The 13,715-nt window shown below is 43.0% G+C and overlaps 1 protein-coding gene across 2 annotated transcripts in view; it reads left to right on the forward strand.

Moving 5' to 3' along the window:
• The first annotated feature begins 1,463 nt into the window (after positions 1-1,463).
• The window catches only part of Atp13a5 (ATPase 13A5), a 139,402-nt gene continuing 127,150 nt past the window's right edge, over positions 1,464-13,715 (forward strand). Inside the window, exon 1 of one of the 2 annotated variants that reach the window (XM_039088300.2) lies at positions 1,464-1,680. In XM_039088300.2, coding sequence (XP_038944228.1) covers positions 1,618-1,680 — 63 coding nt within the window. In that variant the 5' untranslated portion in view covers positions 1,464-1,617. The remainder of the gene's footprint in view (positions 1,681-13,715) is intronic. The other variant, NM_001191657.1, reaches the window with a different exon arrangement.

A 13,715-nucleotide genomic window follows, 5' to 3' on the forward strand; every position in this document is an offset into this window, starting at 1 on the left:
AATCTTTTCTTCCTGGGTTAACCTGCCCCCTTTAGCGGCCCTCATTTACTGTCATTGTTTAGAGTGGGGTTCTGGGCCCACCTTAGACAAGTCATGACTCATTGGTGCATTTAATTTAGTCATGTGGCTCAGACACACAGTTGATATTACTTTAGTGGGTTTGTAGGTAATAGGTAAAGGGTGGCCATGTGTGCTTTTCACCAGAGCTTACCAGAATGCCATACTCAAATCTGAGTTTGACTTGATGCTGGATTGCAGCACCTGGTACACTATTAGTTTTCTGGATAAAGGGCTCCTCAGCTGCTTTGCTCACACGAAAAGCTGTGCCCCATGTGTGTTCTCTGCAATGACGTCTTCCAGGGCTGGAAATTACATTGATTTGTCCTGAATGTCAAGGAGGACACAAGAGCCCACTCAAGGAACATGTGATGATTTTAACAAACAGAACAGTGCAGCCTTCCAAGGCTTTTCACCACCATCAACTTCCTCCCATGGACAGGAGATAAGGTTTGCCTTCAGTTGACTAAATACAAGAAACCACAAAGAAAATGGCAAAGTGTGTGTGTGTGTGTGTATACACGTGTGCACAGTGCACATACATTTATGTGTCTGTGTGTCTCTGTGTGTGTGTCTGTGTGTGCCTGTGTCTTGTGTGTATGTCTCTCTGTGTTTATGTCTTTGTGTGTGTCTGCATATGTATGTCGTGTGTGTCTCTCTCTCTCTCTCTCTCTCTGTGTATAACTACAAATTAATCAGTTAATCCAAGAATGGGTCCATTTTCTTACCCCCTTTGAGAAAAATATCAAATTCAGGGGTGGGAAATTCAGGCTATATCCCTAATACTCATCTTCCTTGCTCCCCTTCCAGTTTTGTAAACTTTAGAGTCAGGCTCTTCTGCAGTTCACTTTCCAAAGCATTTTGCCTTGATTAGTGATGTGATTGCTATGAAGCTGATTACCTGCCTCTCACTGGAGGTGGCAGAAGTTACACTTGGCCTTTTGCAAACATCATCACATCAGCCCTCGTCTCAGCCCTACAATCATCAGTGACATTTTACATATCAGAAACCAGAAATTCACACTACAAGGGATTTATCCAGGGTCCTCAGGAAAGTGGGGATTATAACTCCATTTTCCCTGATTCCAGAAGGTGTCTTACAAATCTCTTCTTCCAGTTTCCATCAACACTATCACCAAGCTCACAGTTCCTCCAAATTCCACAGGTTTCCACAGCCCCCATAAGACAAATAGGACTCTATTGTCTTTTTAACACAGTGGCCATTTCCATTCTTTGCCGGGGACTTTGATGAGCAGCATGTGAAATTACTTTCTAGTGCACAGTTCCCCCCAACCCCCATCATTCCTTCGGTCCGGAGGCGCTTCACATGTAGCTTAGTAAATAAACATTAGGAAGAAAAACATACATCAAGCAGATAAATGAACAGACCAATACTGGGGCCAAGGAGAGGCTCTCCTCACTCTCCTTTGTTGTTCTAACGGGCAAGGTGCCAGCGGGTTTTGTAAGCACCTGAGAACAGCGATGACAAGTAGTGCCTGAGTCACAGAGGCACAGGTGGCTTTGACAGTGGTCAGAAAGAACCCACACTCGCTGCTCGAGATGGAGAAGAGCAAGACGGATGGTCACCAGGCTGTGCTCAATGAAGGAGAGGAGAATGAGCTGGTGAGTCTCCCCTCTTTTTCCTGCTTTCCCAAAGTGGGCAAGGGTTCTTTGCAGGTACAGGAGAGGAGAGACTGTGGCAGCAGCAGGGCTGGTTCTGGACCTGGAACAGTTTGGTTCTGGTGACATTGGCAATGGCGGCGGCAGCGGTGTGTGTGTGTGTGTGTGTGTGTGTGTGTGTGTGTGTGTGTGTGTGTGTGTGTGTGTGTGTGCGCGCGCGCGCGCGAGCGTGTGCAGAGACTGAGCAAGTTGCTCTGGATGGCTGAGCGAATCCTTGAGAAGTGGACCATGCGGCCTTTCCTGGACACTTTGCAGAGTCACAGGGGTTCATTCCCCTATGGCGCTCACTGAGCTTTCTCCCCCTGACCACCTGGGCCACCATGGCATTGGACAAACTGGTGAAAATGGAAGCTTTCTTGTCTGATCCTTCTCCTGCTTGATTGTGCGTCCCTGTTTACTGAGATCGAGGGAGGCTTGAGTGCAAAGGAAATCACACTTAGTCTGAGATTTTAGCACATTCAAATTATCTCTTTCTCTGCTTCCTTTTTCCTATTGCCCCTTCTCCTAAACTTATATAAATCTTTAAAAATAGACACTAAAGATTCGGAAGCTCCTCAGTGTCCATTCGGTGCTGAGCAGTTTATATTTGCGATTTCACTTAATCCTTACAACCTGGTACTGAAGGAACTAATCCTATTTCATAGAAAAGACATGTGAGACGGAGGAGGTTGGGTAGCTCATCTGAGGTCATTAGACAGGCTGGAAATCCAGATTACTCCTTGACTCTTTATACCCTGGCCACACTCAAGCAGTGACTCTGAGATGAGGAGCAGTGAAGGTGGGAGGTGAGAAAAGGAGAGACAGCAGGGAAAGGAACAGAAGAATGGATGGAGACAGAAGTGGACCCGGGATCTTGGTTCCTACAGCAAACAGCATTAGTTTCCCCGGTGGTCTCTTCAGTCCTTGGGGAAGCTTTACCTGTAGCCCCGCTATTCTCATTTATTAACCCAATGTCAATAAATGACTGCATCTACAGCTATGCTGTGCAACCGGATGGCTACTTTGTGTACTTTTGGATGCTAGGAGAGTAGCTGATCCAACTGAAAGGCCTTTCTATGTGTAAGATACATGGTAAAGTTAGAATTTAGCTAAAATATCTGGTTACTCCTCTTTGTATTGGTTATGGATTGAAATGATATTTTAGGTAGATCGACTTGATAGAATCTATTATATAAATTAATTCTAAGGTAGATTAAGTTGGATAGAATCTATTATACGAATTAATTCCATGGGCTCCTTTTTACTTCTTATTTGGGCTTCTGGGAAATTAAAAACTGCAAACATAGCCCACTTGCAGGCTTCGTCATATGTCACTGAACTTGGTGATGCCACAGCGCTTTAGGATCTGTTCAGCCCTGCTCACCACTTCATCATCTGATTCTTAAATTGAATATTTGTTTATTTGTTTGTTTACTTATTTAATTTTGTATGGAGGCGGGCTGTCCTGAGAGCACCACATTGCTCGGAGCCTTGTTTTTAACTATGTGTTGCATGTGGTATTTTAGCTGTCCCGTTTTCAAGGGCAACCAGAGGACTGAGTAATGGGGCCAGTGCTAGGGGCTTTCTTCATTTTCATGATCGATCAAGTATTTGTAGAGCTGCCACTGGAAACCTCTGTTTGGAATACTAGTGGGAATAATAATGTCCTGGTAACCTTATGGAATACTATTGGGAATAATGGTGTTCTGGTAATCTTATGGAATACTATTGGGAATAATGGTGTTCTGATAACTTTACTGGGACATTCTGGAGGGAGGTTGGCAGTGGAGTCTCCTCCCCACATCTTACTCTGGGGCAGACAGCACAGAGGCAAGCCTTACTCCAGCCCATGGGATAACTGAGTAAAGTGACCGGGAATTTGTGACTCATCTCCAGGCAATTGCTGTCCTGCAGTCAACTGCTTAGTGGTCTCAGACCTTGGAGTTCAGAGGAAAGCCAAAAATGTTAGAACTTTTAGCCAAATAGTTGAGTGGCCTGTTTATAGACCTTGGAGATGAATTTTCTGAAAACCAAAAACCAACCAACCAAACAATAAAACATCCAAAACCAAAAATCAAAAACCAACCATTAGATCAAATTAAACCTGGGTCTGGCTTAGGGTTCACCTTAGGGTTGCGAAACAGTGGCACCCACAGTGTCTCCCCACTCGCTCTTCCTTTCCTGAAGGTTCTCCAGGGCCTAGTGTGATATCTGTGTACATTCAGCACTGTAAGTTAGCAATCTGGGGCAATTTTGGAAGAGAATTTGAGGGAAAAAGTAGACACTGTTAGACCAAATAATAACCTTATTCTATCACATGGCCAAGAAGACTCTTCAGCAGACAGAGAAGGCATGTGAATTATTCAAGTGTACTCTCGGGTTGTTCTGCTAAGGTCAGCATAGGTAGAAAGCATTGTATAAGCTTGCAGAGCTTAGCTTCGTCCTCATTTATGACTCCTGCTCTCAGACTGTAATCCACCAAGACACAGCATCTGAGTGTTCACTGTCCAGTCTCAGTTCTGGGTAATTCGGATGCCTGTGGTACCTACAAGGTGACCAAGAAGATAGACCCTGACCTTACAGGCTGTCATTGACCTTCCCAACGTAGTCCCACCATGTCCCATCTTCCTTGCTATAGCCCAGCTCTAACTGGGACTTTCCCCTTCCTTTTCTTCTTTCTATATCTGTGACTTGCCCAAGGGCTTCTCCTGCCCCACCATTCACAAACAAATTTCTCTTCTTTCTTGTCAGTTTTGTTGAGAGACCTAAAAGTTCTTCATAACACAGACCCTCAGACTGAGTATCACAATGCTGGGAGAGATGAGTTTCACCTTGGACTGACTTGGGTTTAAATTCTGGTCGTTAGATGGATTATCTAACCTGAGTGACTTGTCACTATCGCTTCAGATTGAGAGATGCTAGGTGGAACAGGCAGGTGGGCAACAGTGCCAGAGAGTCTGGATACAGTTCCGTCTGAACCTCTATGAAGGAAGGCATCATTGTGTTTCTGTTCCTATGCATAGGGATTCATGGGATCCTTCATGTGTGCATATGTGTGCACATGTATGTACATGTGTGTATACATCTGTGTACATGGGTGAACAGACTGTCTCCCGAACTTTCCTCTATCGAACCTCAATAATAAAAAGTGAGGATGTTCTCAATGAAAGACACATATTATTTCACATTTTTATTTATAAGAAGATTAATTTAGTAAAGGTCTGTACACAAAGGTGAACATATTTGTAAGTGTATCTGGAGAAGTAAATGTTACTAAAATCCTTGCTGGTAAATCTTGCAAAAGTACCCCAAATAGGATAGAGCTGCTCATCTCTGATTTCTTTTTATGTGGTTGTTGAAGCTGAACTATGAATGTGAAATGGTTAGACTTTTCTTTTTTTTAAAGTGACATATTAAGCCTATATATAGCAAGATATAGGAAGGGAAAGGAATGTACAAAAGACATTAAAACATCGCCTTTTATAGACACTCATAATCCCAAAATAGCATAAGCCTTCACAAACCATTGCTAAACCAACTCCTACCACCACCCACACCACTTCATACTCGGGCTGTTGTCGGTGCGAATAACACACAGCCAACTAGTGGGTCCAGACTCCTCAAAACATCATTGAGTTGAAACCCACAATGAAGCATTGTGGGTTGATGATGCACATGGGCAAGACATATAGGAAAGAGTCTTCATCTATCATCTTAGCCCAGTTAACAGAAAAGGCCCAGCGCTGAGACACACTTCACTTGGAACCCTTTATGATTTTCTGGTGATTTGAAAGTGAGTTTCTTATCCTGGGGGACAAGCCATTCAAGTCTGTCATGTTCTGAAATTTGAAGTGGGTTATTCCAGTCACAAACTCCCTCATGTCAGGCTGTGGACTATGGCTTTTGGTGACTTTTCAGAACTGGGTGTTTGGATGAAGGAGCTACTGACTGCTTCTGTTCCTCATGTAACAGTGGACACAGAGACATTATTGAGAAGGTCACCCCCCAGGTCAGTCTTTGAGGTTACTCTTTATTTCCCCTCCAAAGTGATGTAGGTGCCATGACCAGGCCAGAGAGTTTGGATGGCTTAGCTGTACCTGAAGAAGTGTCTGGCATTTTAGGCTCAGCCAGCACTGGCTTTCTAGGTGTCTTTACCCCTGAGTCAATAAGGTCGAGCATGTTTGTCCGATGGGAGGAGGTAATAGAACTCCTAGCTAAAGGTGTATCTGCTGCAACATCAGAGTCCAGGGGAAACTCTGGACCTGCTCTTCTGGTTCCACAGTGGCACTGTATCTTTACCCATCACTGAGTGACCACAGCTGTGGCTGTGGGTCAACTATGGGATGAGTCATTGGGAGTCAGTGTTGGCTGTCATGAAGGAATGGAGAGAGGAGGGCTGGATGTGTTTCTGGGGTGGCTGAAGTGAGAAGATTTGTAGATGATGCTTTGTCACTGTTACCCTTCTGAGAAGAAAACCCACTTCATCTCCTGTGATCCAGGCCACTCTGGAGGCACACGTTAGCCTCTACGTTAGCCTCTGTTTGCAAGAATTCTCCATACTTTCTGAGCATGGTCTTCACTTAGTCCTCAAGAGGGTCACCAGTACGACTTTTATTCACGTGAGTCACAAATGGGTTCTCTGTGCTCTCCTTCCATTGCTGGTACTGAGCGCTTAGGTGTCAAGATCCCAAAGGGGACCAACTCAAAAGGGAAATGGCTGTTTGGTGTGGAAGGCATAGAAGGGCAAGGATGGTATTTCACATGTTGGTAATGATTGTCCCATAACTAGAAACTTCTTTAAGGCAGGGGATCCGGGGTGTAGTCAAGGAGCTCTAGTTAACCAGATGGTGTACAAATCTCTATAGACTTTGCTGGTTGCCTGAAGCCCTTCCAACTCACAAGTTTTGTGAGGGTCACGTCTACACTCTGGAAAATGCTATGACAAGAAAGCGGCTCATAGTTTATTATTATTATTATTATTATTATTATTATTATTATCTTATGTTTAGGCTATGCAAATGGAAAGATGCAAACAGATAGGTGAAATTGTGCTAAGTGTATTTCTCCTTCCTTTGATGAAAATTTGGGAAACCGTAAGTGCTTGAGTGCCAAGATCATAAAAAGAAGTAATACATGAAGAGTTTGCTATGAAAAAATCAGATGTGACTGTAGCAATCATTGTGCAGTGTCCTATGTATCACACACCCCATTAAAGGACATCCCCACATTCTCTGAAAAGAATCTCAAAGGGTCAATATTGAAATGCACATTTTAAAAAAAATAAAAGGTTTCCTGTTGGTACCTGCCAACATCTTTAACAACTTGGATGAAAAGAAGCTTACCAACCTTCAAGTGACACCTGGCTGTGAGGAATAGATAATATCAGTGATAGAATCAAGATTTAAATTTGTCTTTAGGCTGGATTGTGGCCAGGATATTGCAGATACACTATAACAGGCCTTGGTAGATTTAAGTGACTCATAGCATCAAAGGTGAGGCAGGGCAGAGATACGGGCTTAGTAGTTCTGTATAAAATAGTAGTCAAAGTGTTTGACTTTATTATGTGTGAATTTTAGTTGTTAGTGTATACAGTCAGAAAAAATTAATCCTGGGAGGTCTTAAGAGTAGACTGTTTGATAGAATAATAAATGGTTCTGTTTAACTTGTGCTTTTAAAGAAAAATCCCAGAAATTTGTTTTTAGTGGTAAAACTAAATTTTTTCCAGAAAAGAATTAGGAATGTCTGATTCTATACTTTGTCCTGTTTCAGAAGCTAAATTCAGTAAGCAGTACCAGAAATCTAAGATACTTTCACCGTTGTCCTACAAGGGCATGCGCAGCCTGTGAGGACTACCTGTAAAGCACACAGTAGACTCTCCGTGGCCAAAGATGAGTAGAGTCATTGGCTTTCCCTTAGCAGAAATTATTGGAACCAAATCATTTCCGAGGCTTCTCTTCTGATCAGTGACACTCTTATTCCCCAATCGCCTTGTCAGAGAGCATTTTGTGTTGTCCCCTGGCCTTAATGCAGGACAAACACTGGTTCTCAAAATTGTCCACGATAGTCAATTAGGCATCTTATTATCCTGTGGTCCACACTTGCTGCTCTCTCCTATCTGCTTCACCAACGGAGGGTCCCTGGTTGTACCCTCCTTTGCATGAAAAACACTGGAATATATTGTATAACTGGTTGGTTTGGGTGATGTCCATAGTCAGATGACAGAATATTCATTTTATTCTTTTAGTACTTGGCTTTGACTAGCATTGCTATTGACCAAAGGGTCTCTATTACTCTAGAAACAAAACACAAGGCAAAGTATAGCAGGTCGAACAACTTAATAACTGTTTAACATCATCCAAATTCAGTTTGTTTGATCTACAAATGCAATAATTTATAAATAGGAATAACATTTATTTTAAATAACCAGAAAAACCAACTTCACAGATCATTATGATAATTAAATAACAGCTGAGTAAATAATAAAAAAAACCCCACTTGACATAAGCAAAGGTGATACAAGAGTTCTTCTTCTAGGTATGGTGAGGCATGCTTACAATTGCAGGACTCAGGAAGAGAAGCCAGAGGGTCACTGAAAGCTCACAGCCAGTCTGGCCCACATAGTAAGTGCCTGGCAAGATGGGGCAGAGCTCTGTCTGAAAACTGCAAAAATAAGTAAATATACAAACCTAAATAAAACAACGATTTCCTCTTCCTACACACAGTACTGTCTAGGGAGTAGGCACGGTGAGTGACGGGATGACTTAGTGACAGTATAAATCACTACATGTAGCCAAACTGGGACAGAGGGTGTGTGAATAAAGACCATACCAATGTGGTCCATTTAATGTGCATAATATGATCTTAATATTAAAGAAAATTTCAGTGTCCTGGCAGAGGTAAAGAGCAGATGTTTTGGAACATCTCCCTTTGAACATGTAAAGGAATATGTGTGTCCAGAGAAATGAAACAAATGGGCAATTGTTAATAATTAGGAAAGTGAGGGCTGGGGAGATGGCTCAGCGGTTAAGAGCACCGACTGCTCTTCCAGAGGTCCTGAGTTCAATTCCCAGCAACCACATGGTGGCTCACAACCATCTGTAAAGAGATCCGATGCCCTCTTCTGGTGTATCTGAAGACAGCTACAGTGTACTTATATATAATAAATGAATAAATCTTTAAAAAAATAAATAGGAAAGTGGTTCTGGGTTGTTGCTTGGAAATAAAAGATAACATATAATGGATTCTGCCCTCCCTTGCTCTCCTTGGCTTTGATTCCAGTGAGTAAAGTTTGATCTCTGCACAGAGAAAGCTAACTTGTTCTAAGGAGATTAGATCTTTCCGGCCAATGAAATAGCTAAAGAAAGGCACAAACAATAAGTCGAGAACAGCAACAAAAGCAAACTCAGCTGCCAATGCTCTTTCCAGAGGTGACTGACACACATAGAAAGGGTGACTGACATAGAAACGGTGACATACACAGAAAGGGTGCTTTTGCTGTCTTGGATGAGTAAGTAACTTTCTTCCATTACGTAAGGCTGAGGAATGTGCTGTAAACTATAAAATGAAACATTCATTCCACAGTATCCATTCGTGCACCACTGTGCCTATAGCTGTGGATATGCAACGAAATATTTCAGATGGCTATACCGATGAACAGGAAACAAGAGTAAAAGGAGACCTGAAAACTAGTCAGTAGATATTCTAGACACAATGAAAATTCAGCAACTGGAATGTTCCAAGGCATGGAGCCACAGGAGTGGAAAGATTCCAAGAGGTGATGCTCCAATATTCATTTCCCTAGGCATTTCCTCCACTAACAGTCCGCCTCTGTTGGCAAGTGTAGGAGCTACCTGGGCGAGAACAAAGAGGTGTTTATGGGGTGCTTTCCATGAGCTTTCATCAGACACCCATTTAATAACTGTGGAAAATGAGGCTCAGCTCTGAAACATGAGATATACTCTGCATAAGTATCAGAGTCAGGATGCTTTGTTATACTGCCCTGTGTCTCTCCATCTGCCTGCCTGCCTGCCTGCCTGACTGTCTGTCTGCCTGCCTGTCTGTCTGTGTCTGTCTGTCTGTGTCTGTCTGTCTGTCTCTGTCTCTGTCTCTGTCTCTCTCTCTCTCTCTCTGTGTGTGTGTGTGTGTGTGTGTGTGTGTGTGTGTGCATGTTTATGTGCGGTTACTACATTCAGCTAATCTTTGAATCAATTTGGTCTTCCCTCAAGCCCTTCTCTTCAGCTTCATAGACTATAAAGGCGAGTGGTGTTATTTTGGGGGCCTCTATTTGACTTTAACTTTGACAACCTGTTCTCTTTGGGAAAAGTAAAAAGATCTACTTAAGCCAGTAGATCAATCACCTTTAGAAATAACATTTTGTTCTGCGTGTTGCCTGTGGCCAAATTATTCTACAGTGAATTCAAAAGAACTAGCCAATAATCTGTTGAAATTTTCGTTGAATTGTTGAAATGGCACCCATGACAATATTAACTCAACACATACTTCATGCTCAAAACATATCAGGGAGCATGGGGCTTGCTTTCCGGGCTGTTTTATTACTAGCTCACAGCACCTGCAGAAGACAGCTATTGATTACCCTCATTAATGGAGGAGGAAAGGGAGACATCAGAACAGGCACAGTGGGTTTCCCAAAGTCGTACATCTGGTTGAGGGAGGGAGCTGTTTGAATTTGACGGTCTTGTGACATGCTCTCAGCCTTTAACTGATATCAAACTGTTTCTGATGTGCTTCATAACCAGCTACATTTTTCACATGAGAAGTCCAAGTTTCAGTAAACGTAAGCCCTGGTTGGAATGTGATGGAGAAATGAGTTGAAGAGAGAACTTCCAGAGGCACTAGGATACGTGTAAAGACAAGGGGCTATCATGGCAGACCTGCACAGACAGTTGGCCCTGAACTGTGACACTAAAGCCTCTGTAGAAACAATGTGTCTATTTCACTGTCTTTCCTATGTGGGATTCTGTGTCCTGGACTTAGAGAGTACAGTAAGGGCTGAGGTCTATCTCCTGGCATTTACCATTAAGAATTCTAGATAGAATCAAAGAAATATAGGAATACCAGTGTTTAGAGAGAAAACAAACCAATATCCAATGGCAGATCAGGTTTCTGGCCTCCTGGAATGTAGGTTGTTCTCACTGCCAGCCCCGAAACTGAGCCTCCTCTCTCCGGATGGAAACTTACCAAGCCACCTGCTCACAATGAGTATCTTTTGTATTCCTCGCACCTCTACCCTCCTCCCAACCACTCCTCCGGGTATGTGCTCCTGGTATCCTCCAGAGTAGGGAGCTGGAAAAAGACTGAGGAACTTGAATCCCGAGATTCCATTGGTAAACTGTGACAAAGCTCAGTGTCTGCAAGGAACCATGAATTGGACATTCACATCTTCCCATCCACGCCTGCATCGTATTTATATCAATCTGGGTATTTTCCTCCCTCCCTTTTCTAAACCCCATCTCTTAGTGGATGTTACTGGTGTTGTATGCTACAAATATTTAGGGAAAGAAGCATGACTCTGTCTGAAGAAACACTCATTAAAATGAAAGTATATCCAAGATTAATTAGTGTAAAGGGAATGTATTGTGATAAGCTGTAATCCAAAAGCACTGGTGGGCCAAGTGAGAGCATTTGAACACAGGGCTTCCAGATAAATCAATAAGGCTTCTGCAAAGACCTCAGATCTTCCACCGGACCTTATGTCCTTGGAAAAGCTGAGAAATTATTACAGAGGAGTCTCACTAAGGTTTATGAAGCTGATTGGTCAAGGAGGCAAAAGCATTGCTTCTCCTCTTTGCTAGGGAAAACACATATTTCAGAATATTCCTCTATAAGTCCCTTCCTTCTTCCTTCCCTTCCCTTCCCTTCCCTTCCCTTCCCTTCCCTTCCCTTCCCTTCCCTTCCCTTCCTTCCCTCCCTCCCTCCCTCCCTCCCTCCCTCCTTCTTTCCTTCCTTCCTTCCTTTCTTCCTTCCTTTTCCTTTCCTTTGCTTCTTCTCTCTTCCTCCCTCCAACACTGTTTGCTTCTCTCTCTCCCAGCCCTGTCTTAGTGATTGAACTCAGGCTTTATTTATGTTGGACAGATATTCTTCAATTGAGTTCTCTCGCCAGATCTTTTGTGATTTTTATTTTGAGACAAGGGTCTCTTTGAGTTCCCCAGGTAGACTTGACTTCGTTTTGTACCTCAGGCAGGCCTTGAGCTAGCAATCCTCCTGCCTCAACCTCCCAAGTAGTGGGATGCTATTTTGCTAACACAATGTTCCCAGCTTTAAAAAAAAATTACTGTAAGTATCATTTTTAGTTAGGCTTTTATTGTTGTGAAGAGACCCGATGACTACATCAACTCTTATAAAGGAAAGCATTTTACTGAGTCTGGCTTACAGTTCTGAGGGTTAAGCATTATTGTCATGGCAGGAAGCATTGTGGTACACTGGCACACATGGTATTGGAAAGGTAGCTGAGAGTTCTACATCTAGGCAGTGAGCAGGAAGAGACACTGGGTCTGGCTTGAGCATTTGAAACATCAATGCCCATCCCCAGCGATGCATTTTCTCCAACAAGGCTACATATACTCCAACCAGACAATGACTCCTAATACTGCTATTCCCTGTGAGCCTAAGGAGTCATTTTCCTTCAAATCACCACAGTATCTTTACTTGGGAGTTCTTTACTAGGGATGAGATTTTACCTGTTTTCATGCTCCTTCCCATCATATCAGGGAGCAGCTACAGAAGTACCAGATCACCGAACTTCCTACTTTCCTTCTTATTTTATTTTATGTCTTTCTTTACTCGCTTATTATACAGGGTCTCAGTATGTAGCCCTACTTGTCTTGGACCCTGCTATGTAGTCCGGTCTTTCCTAGAACTCACAGGGACATGCCTACTTCTGCATCCGATGAGCTAGGATCAACACCAGGCACCACCAAGTCCGGCCCTCTCATTTGTTGCAGCTTTGAATTTGAAGTCTACGTTCCCTCTCTCAAACATTCCCGCTAAAACCATTAACAGTTCCTTCCATTTGCTTGAAAGACAGTGTCTTATAAACCAGAGTGAACCTCACTCCACGTCTCTTTCCTTCACCCCTTCTCTTGGCAGGTAACACCGTGATGTCAGTAAAGGATGGTATCCACGCATACAGCCCAGCGGCTGCTGTCAATCACGCCTGCTCATCCTTGAGCTTTGCAGTAGAGTTGTAGACTGCTCTTTACAGTACTCGATTTACTCACTCTGCCATCGGAAACATTTCCACACTGCTCTAAGTAGTAGAGGTTATTTCTTAAAAGTTTTAAAACTATACCATTAGATGACAGCAGAAGATTTATCGTCTTTCTTCTGTTGATAGGACCTTCCTTGGCTTTCATGAACACAACTGGTCTGAATATTCCAAGAAGCATGGCCCCACCTTTTTCTTTTTTGTTGTTCTTTTGTTTTGTGTTTGTTTGTTTTTTGTTTTATTCTGTTTTCTGTTTTTGTTTTGTATTTTGAAACAGAGTCTCACTGTGTAGCTCTGGCTATCTTGGAACTTTACTATGTAGATCAGGCTAGCCTTGAACTCACAGAGGTCCGCTTACCTCTGCTTCCCAAATGCTGACAGTAAAGGCATGCACTGTCAAGCTTGGCTCAACACACTTTATGAAGCTGACACTTACATGTCTCTCATACAAAACTCCAGGAGTTGAGTAGAATATTCATATCTGTTGCGATACTGCTTTTAAAAGTGTTTATACCAATTCACACTTGTGGTAAATTTCCGCTGAAGATTCTATCAGCTGTTCCCACTCTTTACCACCTCGGGGCAGTCAGTACTCTTAACTTTAGCTGATCTGTGGTCTGTGGCATCGGTGTGCCTTCAGAGCAAGTCCTCCACCATGGATAAGTTTTCTGACTTGTTTCTCTTCAGGATGGTCATGGTTGTATTGGCCCGTGACACATTGTGGCTTTAGTTCATATTTCTTTAACAAAGTCCCACGCTCCCTCTCAAAGGCTTT

This window comes from Rattus norvegicus, chromosome 11 (genome assembly GCF_036323735.1).
Source record: "Rattus norvegicus strain BN/NHsdMcwi chromosome 11, GRCr8, whole genome shotgun sequence".
NCBI classification, from domain to species: Eukaryota; Metazoa; Chordata; class Mammalia; order Rodentia; family Muridae; genus Rattus; species Rattus norvegicus.